Below are 15,997 nucleotides of genomic sequence, written 5' to 3' on the forward strand. Positions count from 1 at the left end.
TGTATGCAGCTAACAAGTTATAATCCCTGAGAGTTTCATGGCATCAACCAATTCTTTGATGCTATTTTTGGTCTGCATTTCTTTTGTCTTCAATAGTCACTCTATATATTGATATTCAGAAACAACCTCTCTATACTGGAGCTTTTACTGGTTAATGGCAGAGTTCGCCGTGACTGCGTTGTATTCAGACTCCCAGTGCAGTTTTATCTCACTGTTTAATTTCTGACACAGTGGAAAGAGAACAGTAGCTCCTGCTAATTTAATCAAAACGTCGTCACTGAACTGGCTTGAACATGAGGTGGCTCTTATTGTGAAGCTGCCACAGGAAATGCAATACGTAATAAAAAATAAATAAAAAAAAAGCATCTACAAAACAAGACACAGTCATTTTCAGCATCTTGTGTTTTTACAGTGGCTCAGTTTTGAATATGGCAGTGAGCAGTGGAACAAGCAGCAGCAGCCACAGTGAGCTGTTAGAGGAAGAGCTGCACACCTCCAACTCCTCTGTCTGCTGCTGTTGTGTGGAAAACTACTTGCACCAGAATGAAAGTGTATTGGTGTTGTCCATGATCATTATATAAATATATCAATTTTTGACTGATTAGTTTATTAAAATACTCCGACGCTACTCCAGGATACGCCACAAGGACATCAACACCGAGAATGAAAATGGAGAAAGTTGTGGTAGAAAACTTAAAGTTATAACTATGATCAAAGTCCTGTGCAGGTTTCTGGTGTTTCTGAGTTGCTGATGGTTGTATTTGCACACCTGGTCATTATGGATACAAATGCACCGTCCACTTTTACAGTAGTTCAGCACAAAATAAAGTTGAGGCAGCGTTTAATTTAAACCTCGCTGACATTTATTAAGTTTAGTTTCTCAGAGACAGAGGTTTGGTTTTCCAAAATCAAAGCCAGACTAAACACAGCAGCTGTGCGCGTGTTGTGTTGTGTTCCTCACCTCACTCTTCTTGTCTTGCCAGGGATTAGGGCTGACCCGCTCCTCGACTTCAGGCGGGACCGGAGGACCTTCTTCATCACTCACAGTGGATGAGGAGGAGGAGTCTGACGGGGGAACGGGAGAGCTGGAAGGACACTCCGCTGGCAGAATCATGCTGGCTGGCATCAGCGCACCGACCACTGCATCCCTGGGGGGAAACACACAACACGTCCTGTCAACAGTAATACTGACTAATGACAATTAATGGTACCAGTCAGCAGATTAATTCATTTAGAGGTCATACGCACTTGTATCTCACCCTGTTTAGAATTCCAGCCTCAGCAGGGCATCATTTATTTCTAGTTTGTTGATGCAGCAATTAGGATTTTAACCAGTGCTAAACAAACAAGATGGTAATCCTCTGCTGAATTCATGCACGTCTCTACTGCTTACAGAGTAGATGCAGAGATTATTTTACAGTTTTACCGATTATAAACGAAGCCCGGTTCCATGTGAGATCTCAGTCAAGGTTCCTATGACTGTCTCATACTGAAAAGTTTGATTTACTGCACTTTTGTCACGTTGGTCCATCAGGAGAGGATCTTTCGAACGCTGTCGAGACAACATACCTTGCATACATGATCTGGAGGGCTGACAGCACGTGAGACAGAGCCTGCTGTTTGGCCAAGTTTCCATCCAGACTGAGGAGAATCTTGGCCAGCGAGGGTCGGTTGGGCTTCACGCTGCTCTGGCCGCTCATCTTGTTACTAACTGCTGATGAGTCACTGTCTGACTGGACACCTGTGGCGGACAACGACAAAGACAATGAGACAACACTGTCATCGACGTGAAGCGCCTTTCACCAGCTCCAGCCGTCGACAGCCGGCTGCAGAGCTGCAGGGCCGGCAGGTTTAGTCCTGCACTTCTGGGCTCGTAGTTCCGGTCCAACCCGTGCCACCAGCAGATGTTAACGTGGTCACGGCTGCCACCTACAGGCGGACAAAGCCAAAGCCTCTGCAGCCATGTCAAAAGAGTCGCATTAACATGTGAAATTAAAAGCTAAAATATTAGTAATTTACACATTAATAAGGAAATAGAGATAAAATATCAAGGAATTGGCTGAATTGGAGGCAAGAAGAAAAAAGAAGGAAATTGTGGTTAAAGTGCAGAGAATCAAAGTGTCTGGAAAGTGAGAGCTTGAATTAAAAATCCTATGAAATGTTCAGCTCAAATACTAAATATACACTACCCTGAATTATACATATTGTTATGGTGTATTTTTGTTTTTGGATTATTTCAAAGTTGTAATAAATTTGATTTTAATAGCTTTTATCCTTTAAGTAGAATTAAGTATTTTTTACTTTTCACTTCCAGCTGTTTGATAAATACAGACCCTGGTCTGACAGTGACTGAACATCTCCCCCTTGTGGACAAACTGCAGTCTGCCAAACAAACACATTGATAGGTTTGTGACGAACTTATAAACAGTTATAATCATTACTCATTACAGCCCCGGCCATCAGGAATGACAAACACCAGGCGGGAAGGTTGTGAAGCGAGGGACGATTACCCAAATAGGAAGCTCCGAGCGAGTCTCTGGCTGTCTGGAACAGGACAGGCTCGTGAACCGAGGGCGTGGTCACGTCCACGGTGGTCCAGGCCACGCTGTGGGAGGAGCCACAGGCCACTCGAGTGATCTTCTGTCCCTCCAGACCCTGAACCAGGGTGGGCTTCCTGTTGACTGTGGTGGTGCCGTTCCCCTGCTGCCCGTGGTCATTGTCACCCCAGGCGTACACCTGACAGAGAAACGTCATTCTGTGTTCAGTGTACAGCACGAGAGAGAGTAAAAAGGCACCAGCCGCTCACGTTTAACAACCATATAAAGAGGTCAAACACGAGTAGCTGCCTCTCGTCGCAGGAAGTGATGCGCTAACGTTTTCCACAAGGTGAAATAAGATGTGTAACAGCAGAGGTCAGAGGTGCCTAAAAAGTATGTGAGAGTGAGAGTGAATATATGGACTCCCACGAGAGGAGGAGTAACTCACACGGCGGTAAATGAGCAGTGTCTGAATGACGTGCTGTGTGTAATGACGCTCCGCTGGTGGAGGTCAGCGCTAACCTGTCCTGTGTCTGTGACGGCCAGACAGTGAAGCGCTCCGACAGCAACGTGGACGATCTTTTTGCCTCTCAGTCCTTCCACCATCTGGGGCTTCCGCACATGGACGTCAGTGCCGTGGCCCAGTCGGAAATAGTCGCCTTTCCCCCTGGTTTGAGAATACACACGGTTAACAGTCATATGAGAGCCAAAGGAGAGATAATGAAAGATCACGTGGTCACTCATCCGTCCCGTCGTACCAGGTCCACACCACTCCAGATTTGGTGAGAGCCAGAGAGAACTGTGCCCCACATTCAATTTGGCAGACGCCCTGCCCGTTGAGTCTCTCTATGTTCTGTGGGATGTTGCAGCCCTCGCTGCCTCCGCGACCGAGCTTCCCAAAGTCCCCGTCGCCCCAGGAGAACACCAAGCCTGACGACAATGAAAACATTCATCACACCAACCACAAACTGAAACATATCCACCCGGAGGAAAATCGAAAATTCTGAGGAGCATTTAAGGTCTTTATTTTAAATAAGGACAGTTTTGTTTTCTTTCAAGTTTTCAGACCAAAGTAAACTTGTGTTGAGATCAATGCCTCAGAAATTCCCCACCTCATTAAACACCTCTGCAACTTTTCAAACGTTTGAAGCCTGACTTGTTTACAGCGGTTTGTAATTTTCTTTTCCTTAATTACTGCCACCTTTCTTGGAGCGTTACGACCCCAGACGCTCAACCCGCTTGTGTATCATTTCACCACCAAGCTCGAGACATGCAGGTGAATTCCTTTGTGGACATGCTGGAACAAGGGAGATACAAACGACCCTGGAGTTCGTTAAAACACTGACCCTACAGGTTATTATTTATGTGCACTGATGGAAATACCTTCGTCAGTGAGGGCCAGAGTTTGAGCATCCCTGCTCCCACAAGCCACCTGGATAACACGGTGCCCAAGCAGCACTTTAACCTAGAAGAGGAAGACAGAGAGACCGAGAGTGCATGGTCCATTTAGCAACTTCATAGTACACATGGATTTATAGCGGCAAAGAAATAAAGAAATGAACTCCTACATACTGTACAGGAAGTTACTGGGTGTACATATCTGTCTTTCTTTAGGACAGATGTTGATGGTGCAACAGCTGTAAAATTACATCCTCAGTGTATCTGTGTATCACTGTGATAAAGTCTGCCCAACAACCAACCATCACTATTCCTGTAAAGAGGCTGTGAAGACGGGCAGGAGATGCAGACATACCAGTTTAGGCCTCAGCTGAGTGGTGTTGTCCCCGTGTCCGAGGCGGCCATATTCCCCCAAACCCCAGCTGTATAACTCCCCGCTGGAGGTGATGGCGGCGCTGTGAGAGCTGCCGCAGGCGATGTCACGGATGCGTTTGGTTTTCAGGGCCTCAATTAACCGGGGTTTGTCGCAGTTCCTGTTCGGAGAATCATCGTTTACTTTTAGATGCTGAACACAAACGTTTGAGAATTTCCATTTCAGCCAATATGACTTCAAATATCAAGACTGTTGTCTGTAAACGGTCAAAATGTTAAAGAGCCTGGAGCAGGGGAAGGAACTTGAAATTGTGATGAACGTAGCTATTAAAGAGCTATTAGAGAAAAAGGAGAAAATGGTGTTTGTTGACTCAGACACAGCAATGGCTGATTTCTAATATGTTTTGTCCTGAGTCTGAGTAGAACAACATACATTCTGCTGAAGTGCCCCAGTTTGCCGTCGTCTCCCTCTCCCCAGGAGAACACCTTCCCGTCCACAGTCAGGGCCATGGCGTGGCGCCCCCCAGAATGCACAGCGACCTTCTTCACCACGTAGTTACTGAGTGCAGTGATCTGACGGGGGATGGGGATGGTCCCACTGGACAGGCCCAGGCCCAACCTGCCGTTAGTGGCCTCTCCGCAAGCGTAAATCTTCCCTTCAACTGTCACTGTAACAATGACAGATACAGGGTTACAAACACTATACGTGCGTGTTGTCTAAGAGCAGAAACTCCAAAGGGCAATTCTTACTCACCTGCAAAGAGGCTTTTGGACCCACCGGCCACTTGTACCACATTGAGCGCAGAGAGGGTTTCAGAGAACGAAGGCACCTTGATCTGTGAAGAACACAAACAAAACTCGGTTAGAGAAAGCAGCATCTTTGGACTCCGCCCAGGGATTCACCTCCAGAACAAGTTTCAAGGACTTCAAGGATAGTTAGAACGATCCCTCCCTCAACCAGCAGCGAGATCAAAATGCTCCTTAGAAGTTAATGCATCAGAGATGATGAAGAATAATGCACCGCGCTGAAATGGACCATCATTCTGCATGACTACTTTAACTTTTCATACTTTTATCATCATAACGCAGAAAGAAAATCTGCTCTCAGTATTTGAGACCGCCTCAGCAGATAATAAAAATGAAGCATTTGAACATAAAAACCAATAACAAGTTACTAAAAGTAGGAAATATAATGACCTTGCTTGTCAATGTCAGTGTGAGAAAAGCTTTAACTACCTGTGTTAACCCTTTACTGACAAGATGTAAACCATGTGCTGCTGAATAAAACAAGGGTTTGCATTTATTCTGCAACTGTCTCTCAACTTCACGCTGCAGAGTTTTCTAATTTGGGACAAATACACACAAGCATTGAACTTGAATTATTATGCCATCATGTGGCGAGCGGCACCTTAGAGCCCTTGAGTCCTCCCAGCTGATCCTTATCGTTCAGCCCCCAGACAAACACTTTGGTCCTGATGGTAGCTGCCGACTCCAGGCCCGATGACTTCTTTCGAGCAAGACTGAAGGGCAAAGAAAAAAAATCTATTTAGGTCGGCAGACACACGCCTCAATTCACTGCCTCACTTATCAAAGTCAACGCCTGTTAAAAGATGAGGAAACATCCTAAAAACAGCACAACAACGTCCAAGCCACTCCTAAAATATCTACTCCTCGACCAGCCATACCTCCCAGTGGCAGTTTTGTCATCATCCTCTTCTTCATTGTCAGACGCCAGGAAAGGAACCGTGGCCAGGTCTTCGTCCTCCGCTCTGATACGCCCCACGATGCCGAGTCCGTGAATCTTGCAGTCGATACCGGAGCTGCGGCACTGCTTGATCGCGATCTCAATGTACCTGTGATACTGTAGAAGACACCGTTCGGGTCATTGCCACATTCATTTTTACGACAATTAACAACAAGTAGAAGTCTGATGTCAGTTACTGAGCCGACTGACCTCGGTGCAGTCGCTCAGCAGGAGGACGGTGGTGTCTGTGGGATTGATGTTAATCGTCTTCAGCTCAATCAAGTTGTTCAAAGAGCTTCCACCTGCATGTTAAGAAAAAATATTTGCTTGTGATGATTTAAAAAATATTAAAAACTTCTTTCTCTTTTTCACAATGTCAAAATCACAATATTGTTTATAAGAGGAACTACAAAAATACAAACTGTTTGTCTGAACTAAAGGGCAACAAAATACCAATGTTGGTACACACACACACACACATACACACACACACAAAACAAAACAACATAAATTTAACTGACCTGACACGACCACGAGTGACGGCATGTAGCTGCTGTCTGCTGGGTCAACAATCATCTTCAGCCTGTGCACAAGAACGTCTGGGAAAAGCTCTAGACGAATCCAATGCTGCAGAGCAAAGAATGACAAATCCTCTCATGTGATGCATTACGCTTTAATAAAGCAGACTAAATAGACTGTCATCCAGCTTATTAAGAGCACGGGATTCAATCTCCTACCTTTCCCTGCGAGCCGGAGGACTGCCAACACTGATCACTGCAGTCAATGAGGCGTGAGGCCTGGTTAACCGAGGACGAGACACTGAGGCTCTTGACGGCACGAGACCAATCGTCAATCAGCATCCCACGCTGGCTGCTGTGATGCTTCTTGAGCTGTTTTCCTGAGCGGCCGCAGAATGCTGGAGACTGGCCTAATCGTAGGGAAGATGAGCAACAGGTTCACACAAGCGCACGCGCACACACACACACACACACAAACAAACAAACAAACACACATAGAAACACGGTAAAATCCGAGGGAATGTGTGACTAACCAGGCTCGTTGATTCTGCCAAAGGAATGTCTGGTGTTGTGTTTGCGGGTCTTGAAGCAGTTTTCACAGAAGTCAAAGTCGTCACAATTCCTACATTTGAACCTGGGGCCATTTATAGGAAACATCTGACAGCCATCACACCTGCAGAGCGCACAGGGATTTCATTTGAACAACATGTGCGGGTCGCGTAGATACTGTAACTGGGTAGAGAGAAACCTGAGACATATATCACACCTCACTCCTGGGTGAACACTGGGCACCAGTTCCATCTCGGACAACAAGCCCGTCCAGTGCGACTGCTGAGGGAAGTCCACGATCACGTCCTTTCCGTTGGCACTGAAAGCTGAGACGAAACAACCAGCTCCATTAGCACAGAAAACAGAGGATTCTCAGGATGTTCAACGGAGGTATCGGTTCTTCAGATTAACGGAGAGGATACGCCGTTTAAAAAAAGGTGACAGATGAGGTCTTACCTTTCACAACTCCCACACTCCTGTGAGTGACTGAGCCCCATTTGTACTTTGGCGTCGTGACTGTGGGTTTCACCCTCACTTTGTCACCGATCTTTATGTGGGACGGAGAACTCTGTGGTGGGAATCCTGGTAAAAAAAAAGAAACATGTTGCCATGGTTTCCTCAGAGCGAGCCACTTGTCATTATCATCACCAGCATCGTGTCACGTTGAGAACTTACCAAGTAGCTCGATGTGGATGTAGCGGACCCAGTACGTTCCTCCTTTTTGCTGCCAGTCACATTGCACATTCAAGTCATGAAGTCCATCTCTGTCCAGTTTAATCACTTTCCCGACATCTCCGTCATACACTTCCTCATACGTTCTGCAGCACTTAACCATCATCCCCACCTGCACAGGAGTCAGTGACCGTTCAGACTTCAGTCACATTTCCGTAACGTGGTTTTAGGAACTCTTGAGAAAGCAGCTGCTCTTACCTGAATGTTCTCTCTAACGTACACAGCATAATCGTCATTGCTTTGGAAATCCGATCTCTTCTTAAATGTCTGGCTTTCAGTCACCACTGCACCTGGAGGCTGATGTAAAGAAAACAAAACAAAAAAAACAAACAAGGAACATTACATTGGCTCGGTCCATTACTGAGTGGGTTATTGCAGAAAGAAAAGAGAAAGTAATGTACCACGGGGAATGTCGGCTCGGCCTCCTCCAGCTCCTCCAGCACCTCCTCATCAGAGTATTCATCTGACACGGTGTCGGCATCTGACAGCTCAGTGACGTGGATGTCTGGATGGTCCAGCAGCCAGCTCACCAGAGCCTCCACACCTGAGGTATACGCTCGATTATTCTCCAAAAGCACATCTCAAAACATTACATTACAGAGACTGTGACACCAGCGCAGCAGACACACTGCTGCAGTGACAGCTGCAGAGTTTTAGCTAGAGGGCGACACAAGCAAGCAATATATTCACAAAGTCAGGTTTCTGTCATATGATAATGTACCTGGCACACCGGAGGCACTGCTTGTAGTCCCAGACAGCGACTTCAATGCGAACTCAATGTTCTTGCGTGGGAACCCCATCTCCATGAGCTGGAGGACTATGGGTAAGGGCGGGATGGGGGACGTCTTCTGTTTCTTCTGTTTAGGAGGTCTGACGTGTTGTATGGTGACGGGCGTGGTGGCCTCACTGGAGCTGCTCTCCTCAAACAGAGGAGAGGACGGGTGGGCGGATTCCACGGCCAGGTACTGACACACCGCCAGAGCTGCCGCCTACACATCCAGAGATACACAGATAACGCTCGGGTCAAATTAAACACACCAGCTGAATATATGCACCATTACTGCTGGACTCACTTAACACTGCGTAGGCCAGCTTTTAATACTAACACAGCCATTGGACTAGAGGTTATTTCCTGTTACTCTCACCTGTTGCCTCTGCCCTAGCTGCCTCTCCAACAGCAGCATGTCGGCTGCTGTCCTCCTCCTCTCCTACAGCTATCCCTTCCTGACCTCCTCCGCTCATTGAAGCCTTGATAGTATAGCTAAGCACACCGGTCGGACTGTTTGACTTTCCCATCTGTGATATCTTAAGTTTTGAGGTACCTGCTTTTGCTAACTCCTCTGGTCCAGAGTGTCTTTGCGACACTCAAACTACCAAGAGAGAGAGAGAGAAGCAAACGGGACAATCCTCTGCTTCTTTCCTTCCTTTTCTATTCTCATATTCATACTCTCTTATTCTGCTCTGGCTTTTCTTTTTTGAGACCCTGATCGTTGGTGCACCAGGTTACCAGAGAAAGGTTTATTGACTCACCTCCATCTCTTGCCTGTCAAAAATGGCTTTGATCGGGGAGGGCTGAGTGGCAGCAGACAGCAGCTGCTGCAGGAGGATCAGTGGAGGGAGGGGACCCTCAGGAGACAAGTCTCCCACTTCAGGAGATGACACCACTGGATCCTCTGCAGACAAACAGAGATGACAAGAGAATGCAATACCTGAATCCAATGTAATATTTTCATTTAGATGTAACATCTGTTGATAAAGCAGTGTTTGTCAAAACTCAGCAACTCAGTTTACATCTGCCCACATATAATCTCAGGGACCCCCCCCACAGTGTATTAGGTAAGCAGGCACTGCTAAGTTTGAACTACTATGTTGTCTCAAAAGTATGCACTAATTGTTCAAGCACCGCTCATCGTAACCTTATATCAGCAGGGTCCTCCCGCTGGGTGCCATGATAACGCCCTGAAGCAGCAGAGTAGATTTTCTATTTCAAAATTCAGATCTTACTACTTAATAAAACAATGTTGTTTTTCCTGTGAAATGGAAGTGAATATCCACAATGCATAAAACAAGATGGCACACAACAAAAGACTGAAGACCCCCGAGGCCCATAACAACAGTGAATAAAAAGCTTCTAGAATTCACTCCACTTGCTGAGGTCTTACCACTGGGGTTCGGTCCTAAGTCCACAACTGCAGGCTGGGAGAGGATCTGCCGGAGCTTGTCCTGATGAGAGAGCAGGGCCCGCCCTGCCTTCAAAATATACAGCCTCAGCTGCTGGCACCGGAGCAAATGGATGTCCACCTGGTCAGCTGGAGACATAATAGGTTTGATTAAACTCAGCTGACTAGACCTTAGACTCTCACCACTAAATCAAAGCATCCTCCAAAAGCTTAAAACCTTTTTTGCCAAGATCATTATTTGTAAAGAAGGAATCAGACAAGTGACCATTCATCAAAAATCTAAAGCCTCAGTAGTTTCTGCACCTGTCAGCCCTCTGCTAAGGGACTTCTTTAAGCGCTGTTTCTCCAGTTTGCTTCCAGCCAGACTGACCAGTTGGGCCCAAACCGCCAACATGGGCTCAGTGAAGGGCAGGTTCTGCACACTGAAGGACACTGCAGGCAGCTGAGGGACACAGCCATTAAAATAAAGTCAGTATTTTAACCGTCTCATGAATTTGTTTTAAGAGAAAGTAGTGCTAATGTGCTAGTTGCACGTACACACATGAGCATCTAAACACTTTCATACCGGTCTGAGATGGCTGAGCAAGCAAACCCTGCAGGTCCTCATCTCATGAAACTGGACAGTGATTCGTCCTTTAGGGGTGATGCGTGTGACTGTTCCCTCTCCGTACTCCTCGTGAATGACTTGGCCTCCCAGCCTGAGGCGCCCATCAATCCCTCCGATCACTGCCAGCACTGCCATCAGACTGCCCACTCTGGGACCCTCAGAATCAGGAAAATATTCCTCCAGGAAACACTGGAATAAGGACGACGGGAGATTTATACTCACAGTTCTCAGAGAGCAGTTTTTACAAATGAAATCAGATTCAAAGTACTGCTGAGAGGTTATGTTCTAACACAGACACTACTTCAATCCATAACACTGCAGCATATCTTACTGCTTCAGACTGGCAGCCGGCCATAACGTCTCCAATGGCGCTCAGCTGAGAGTTGATGTAATCGTTTATCATGCTGTTCCACTGGCCGAGAGAGTGCAGAGTGCGCAGGACAGCGACGATCTCCTCAGCCAGGGTGCTGCTGTGAGTGGCTGTAAGAGATGCCTGAGGGCGGGACTTCCTCCTGCGCAGGGAGCCCTCTGTGTGGAGGAAGAAGCCATTTTAAAATACACGTTACAGCTAAAAAGAATGCACTTAAAAGCTCGATTCGGGAACGCACCTCTGAGGAGAGGCAGGTCTGACGAGCAGGTGCTCAGTAGACTTCCCAAGAAGCTGAACAACTTCTCCACCAGGAACTTCATGTCCTGAGAGCGCTCCATCTTGTCCCACGAGGGCAGGACTGCCTGCAGGAGACGCAGTGCCAGGATCTGGAGAACATGCAAGGTGCACATGGTAAGACGTGTTACCCCCAGAGATATCGTTAATGAAAGCAGCTTCTTTCTCCTTTCTGTACTACTACCTCTTCTGCTGGACTCTATGGACCAGATATGCTCTCCCTTTCAGTAACTTTAATACAACTAAGGCTTCAAAAATGTATGAATAAGCTTCTATAATAAAAAATAAAAAAGATCGAACAAATGGCACCATAAACAGCACGGGATCTCACACAATAACTGTAACCCCACCTGTCTCTGCAGTGTAATGGCATTGAAGGACTGGTGTCCCTCAACAATTCTGATGAGCAGGCTAATCCACGCAGAGGTGCTGAGCGTGCTGCACATCTGGGGCATGAGAGCGATGCTGCGTATGAAGCCCAGAGTGCACCAGCTTCTGTGCTGCTCCCGAGACACCAACCTGTGGGAGTGACAGCCTGACGGAGGCGGGCGGAAGTTAGAATCAGATGATATCCCCAGTAACGACAAAAAAAAAGCCCTTTAACAACATGGAGATTCAGATACCTGACTTGTCATTAGCTCCGCTCTCCACGAGCATCCTCAGTAACCCACACAGGGTCCGTGTAGCGTCGGTCTGCAGCACCTCTGCATAGATCCCAGCTGATAGAGACAGCATCTTCAGCAGGTTGACTGTGCTGGTTAGCATCATAGCTGTCGGATGACCGCTCTTCTCCATCAGCTCCCCTTCTGCAACAAAGAGCGGAGATTGTAAAGATGAAGCGTTTGGCTTGTAGTTGTGGTGTTTACTGAGGCAGTAATGTAAAATCACCTGTGTCATCTTCTGTGTCTGAGTCCTCGGTGGGGGGCTGGGCAGCTGGTGGTGGCTCTGCCAGTTTGAGATCATACTTCCCCTCTTTACCCATCCTGTAGGAGTTGGTGCTGCTCGTATCCCACTGCACCCTGATCCAGCCATCCTCACCCAGCTCTCCAATGACCCTGCCCAGACCTGGTGCGGGACCGTCCTGGACAGAGCACGCACAGGGTCAAACACTAAACAGCAGAGGCCTCTCCCTCCCTGTTTCAGCATTACTCCATCAAGGTGGCTGTAAAACTGATTCACGTACCTGATCTCCCCATTTCCAGTCGACTCCCCTCATGACCCTGGTGCCTATCTTCATCATGGCAGCCAGCTCGGGGCCAGAGGAAGGTAGCGGGGCGGGGGCGGCCTCCTTTCTGGACTCCTCCAGTACCGTCGCCGAGCCTCCGTGTGCACATAAACTCAGGTCCTCTTCACTGCTGTCTGTGCTGGGTCCTGGAAAATACAAGAATAAAAAAAAAGAGACATCAACCACCTCCATCCGTAAACTTGGACCGGTGCCGTCTGCGTCTGCTCTGGCTGGACTGAGGGTTGAATATCTAATTGGACAGTACTCACCTACGAGCCTGAGGATACTCTGTGTGAGAGCAAGTATGCCAGAGTTTAGCAAGAGACTGAGGCTGTTGGACCCATGTTTCAGGGACAGCATGTGTATCATGGCCAGAAGGAAGCGTGCTTGTGGAATGGTGCCAAGGCTTGGTCCAGCTGGGTTCTCATTGGTGATGGTCTGCAAGGGAACAGGCTGCACACCTGTAACCAGACAAACAGATGGTCGGTAAGTTTGTGTGTATAACAGGTTTAAAAAATGATATTCCTACTAGAACCGGTTTAGATTTTCTGAAATAAACCAACTGTTTAGTCACACCACTCACCGAGCTCTTTGAAGCGGGCGCTGGCCTCGAGCAGGATGTTGCGGACGTTCTGGATGGCCCAGGAATACAACTTGCCGAAGGTCACCTCCAAAAGCATGCGGTTGAAGGGAGGGATCAGATCCACGTCCTTCAGGCAGTCAGACAAGGGCTCCCTGAGAAGGAGAGTTGAAACAGTGGAAGGCTCAGTAATTGAAAAATAACCAACATGGACCGAAACACACGAACTGCGTACATTAACGTCCGCTGAATAATTAGAATTCAAACCGCTAACAATGAGATTAAAGGACACACCTTAATGTCTTTCTTTTTTTTTTAACCATAGATCTAAAACTGCAGACTTACCCAATGTTGGTCCCTTCTGGTATGATCCTTTGCCAACCGCAGAGCATCGCATACTGCACAGACGGCAGCAAGAAGCTTTTGGAGGCCAACTTCAACATGGTGTCGATGCCCTCTAGCCTCACCTCAGCCCTCTCCAGCTGCCGTGACACAAAGTTAACATCTGTCACGCTTTGACTTTTAATTGTTTTAAACAACTGACAGTTTATGAAATGACTGTTGATCTACAGCTTCACTTGTCACCTGTTTAAGAAGACACTTCCTCATCTTCTCTACATCCAGAGGCTCTTCTTTCAGAACAAACTCCACTATGGTGGCCATAAGGCTGGACTGAGAAAAGGCACCCTGGACACTGTGTTTCAGCCACCGGTACTTCTGGACGTTGGCCACGGTGTTTAAAAGCGGCTGCCACTTGTCCTGCTGCAAAGGAATAAAAGATACGAGGGATGTCAGACTATACTAACACGAGCACTGTGCAATTCAGCAATTCAGTCGACCGAAACACACACTTGAGCTAAAACATCAAAATCTAAATCAGATCTTATCAAATCTGTTCTGGAGTTATGCTCATTACATTTCTTTTATCTTATGAAATGTTCCAATAATTAAGCCCCATTAAACTACCTTGGATGTTTTGCTAGTGGCTGATTTCCTGTCAGCAGGTGTGGGGCTGATATGAACATTAAGTTCCTCTTCATTGGTCCCTTCATTCTCCAGCTTTGGCTCTTCTATGTCAGCAGACTCCGACTTCTTAGGCACTATAAAAACAGAATACATCTGAATTCAGAGACTGTTTGCGTGTAAAGAGAAACGCTCCATCACTCTGATGTAGCTTTGAAATAAGCCACCTCTTTTTTTCCTGCGGTCCCTGATGAGTTTCTGGGTGATCCTCCTCCAGCGGGGCTGGGAGCTCAGCAGCTTCAGTTTAGACACTATAGACAGGTCGTTGCTTACAGCCGGACGCAGCTCGTTAAAGAGGAAGCGCAGACGCTCGATGACAGGGGCACACACCTCCTTATAAGAGCGTCCTTGCTCCTGATGGGTCTAAAATAAAGACGGACAAAGCCAACATGTGATTTAAAGCCTTTAACGTTCTTCATCTTTTGTCCTGTGTATCACAAATTACCTGCACAACCTTTTTCCACTGGGGAATCAATATAATAACAGTAGTTTATCATCATGACGTTACGCGCAGAGAATCATTACCTTGATTAAAGAACATTTTGCCTGGTAGACCATACGGCACACGTCAATCACAGATTTAGGGAGGGACCTCTGTTTCCCTTGGTCCACACCCAAGGCACATTGACTGACAAGTGAAAGAGCAATGTGACCTGTGACGGGAAGAGATTTTACACTTAAATGCTGAACGAGTGCAAATCACTTCAGATGTGATCAGTTGCTAATAAAAGTGCAGAAAAGGAAGGTTTCAGTGCCTCTTAGCATAACTAAGAACAATGGAGAGAAAAAAAAACATTTCAGTGGCAAAGTGAGACAAAATTAGCTCCTAATTCCTCCTCAAACAGCCAGTCTGAGTCTAGTTGCTAGGTTACCGAGGTCTTGATGTTTGAGCAGGCAGCAGAGCAGCAGGCGACCGACTTCCTCCACAGGGTGCTCGGGGGGGAAGGTGATGGGTGTAATAAGATGGTACTGCTTACAGCAACGCTCTATTTGGCATAGGAAGTCCTACAAAACAAACAACAACAACAAAAATAAATAAATAAAACACCATCCTTCGGCGCCACGCCCACTAGCTTCACTCGCCAGTCGTTTTTTCCTGATGCGCGTACCTTCACAGTGTGGTCCTGAGTGTTGTTGTCAGCGATGGCCTGCAGGAAAGGCTGTGCGTGGTCACTGAGGGTAATTCTTCGGGAGTAGAGTTTGGCCTTGTCTGGAGTGGTTGTACCCAGGGAGCTGCAGTGGTCTTCATCCTTCTCTTCATTGTAGTTATAGTGGATCTGACTGGTCTGCAGACCCCCGGAGAATATGGAGGACTGGAGCCATTCTGTGCAAAGAGATTAAGAATTTTAGTTCAAATTAAATCCGACAAACCAACATCTGGATTTTCAAACCAGGTTGTTTTAAAAAAAAATCATTAAACCCACTGGCACATTCATTCTCCATGGGGGACAGGGGGGTGCTCTTGGCCAGGTAGGAGGCGTGGAGCCCCAGTAGCAGCCCCAGGTTCCTCTCCGTGTCAATAAGAGGGGAGGACAGGCTGCTGAGGTCTGGGGTGGTGACTGTCTCCTGGTTCGGCTGTAAATGATAAAACATCACAATATCAAAGACTAAAACACATGATAAAAGACATTGTAATTAGGAAATGTATATTGAGCCAACAGGTACCTCCATGTACTGGCCGACACAGAAGGCCTGCATCGACTCCCTGGTGTCCTCAAACTGCAGAGCAGCTTCCAAAGCCACCACAGGGTCCTCTCCTGCAAACTGAGCTGTAACAGGAGAACAATCCACTTCTACAATCTGTAAAAACTTTGAACTTTTACATTTTTACACAAGAAAAGTATATATATATATATATACATATATTA

At 46.9% G+C, this 15,997-nt stretch overlaps 1 protein-coding gene across 1 annotated transcript in view; it reads right to left on the reverse strand.

The window, feature by feature from the left end:
- herc2 (HECT and RLD domain containing E3 ubiquitin protein ligase 2) overlaps positions 1 to 15,997 on the reverse strand; it is a 42,169-nt gene that overhangs the window by 12,907 nt on the left and 13,265 nt on the right. Inside the window, exons 25-66 of the mRNA XM_022751533.1 lie at positions 15,795 to 15,898; positions 15,554 to 15,704; positions 15,239 to 15,453; positions 15,002 to 15,134; positions 14,655 to 14,782; positions 14,297 to 14,492; positions 14,073 to 14,206; positions 13,692 to 13,868; positions 13,452 to 13,588; positions 13,110 to 13,261; positions 12,796 to 12,987; positions 12,485 to 12,672; positions 12,190 to 12,382; positions 11,925 to 12,107; positions 11,652 to 11,836; positions 11,246 to 11,393; positions 10,969 to 11,165; positions 10,596 to 10,826; positions 10,334 to 10,472; positions 10,013 to 10,159; positions 9,381 to 9,523; positions 8,572 to 8,839; positions 8,252 to 8,394; positions 8,049 to 8,147; positions 7,794 to 7,962; positions 7,575 to 7,700; positions 7,336 to 7,444; positions 7,103 to 7,242; positions 6,789 to 6,979; positions 6,573 to 6,678; positions 6,262 to 6,353; positions 5,993 to 6,168; positions 5,716 to 5,827; positions 5,062 to 5,143; positions 4,741 to 4,975; positions 4,291 to 4,468; positions 3,921 to 4,002; positions 3,296 to 3,467; positions 3,060 to 3,204; positions 2,511 to 2,736; positions 1,570 to 1,741; positions 962 to 1,148 (exon numbers count right to left, since the gene is read on the reverse strand). Of these exons, the coding sequence (XP_022607254.1) occupies positions 962 to 1,148; positions 1,570 to 1,741; positions 2,511 to 2,736; positions 3,060 to 3,204; positions 3,296 to 3,467; positions 3,921 to 4,002; positions 4,291 to 4,468; positions 4,741 to 4,975; positions 5,062 to 5,143; positions 5,716 to 5,827; positions 5,993 to 6,168; positions 6,262 to 6,353; positions 6,573 to 6,678; positions 6,789 to 6,979; positions 7,103 to 7,242; positions 7,336 to 7,444; positions 7,575 to 7,700; positions 7,794 to 7,962; positions 8,049 to 8,147; positions 8,252 to 8,394; positions 8,572 to 8,839; positions 9,381 to 9,523; positions 10,013 to 10,159; positions 10,334 to 10,472; positions 10,596 to 10,826; positions 10,969 to 11,165; positions 11,246 to 11,393; positions 11,652 to 11,836; positions 11,925 to 12,107; positions 12,190 to 12,382; positions 12,485 to 12,672; positions 12,796 to 12,987; positions 13,110 to 13,261; positions 13,452 to 13,588; positions 13,692 to 13,868; positions 14,073 to 14,206; positions 14,297 to 14,492; positions 14,655 to 14,782; positions 15,002 to 15,134; positions 15,239 to 15,453; positions 15,554 to 15,704; positions 15,795 to 15,898 (6,683 nt within the window). The remainder of the gene's footprint in view (positions 1 to 961; positions 1,149 to 1,569; positions 1,742 to 2,510; positions 2,737 to 3,059; positions 3,205 to 3,295; positions 3,468 to 3,920; positions 4,003 to 4,290; positions 4,469 to 4,740; positions 4,976 to 5,061; positions 5,144 to 5,715; positions 5,828 to 5,992; positions 6,169 to 6,261; positions 6,354 to 6,572; positions 6,679 to 6,788; positions 6,980 to 7,102; positions 7,243 to 7,335; positions 7,445 to 7,574; positions 7,701 to 7,793; positions 7,963 to 8,048; positions 8,148 to 8,251; positions 8,395 to 8,571; positions 8,840 to 9,380; positions 9,524 to 10,012; positions 10,160 to 10,333; positions 10,473 to 10,595; positions 10,827 to 10,968; positions 11,166 to 11,245; positions 11,394 to 11,651; positions 11,837 to 11,924; positions 12,108 to 12,189; positions 12,383 to 12,484; positions 12,673 to 12,795; positions 12,988 to 13,109; positions 13,262 to 13,451; positions 13,589 to 13,691; positions 13,869 to 14,072; positions 14,207 to 14,296; positions 14,493 to 14,654; positions 14,783 to 15,001; positions 15,135 to 15,238; positions 15,454 to 15,553; positions 15,705 to 15,794; positions 15,899 to 15,997) is intronic.

This window comes from Seriola dumerili, unplaced genomic scaffold, assembly GCF_002260705.1.
Source record: "Seriola dumerili isolate Sdu_G_001 unplaced genomic scaffold, Sdu_1.0 BDQW01000155.1, whole genome shotgun sequence".
NCBI lineage: Eukaryota > Metazoa > Chordata > Actinopteri > Carangiformes > Carangidae > Seriola > Seriola dumerili.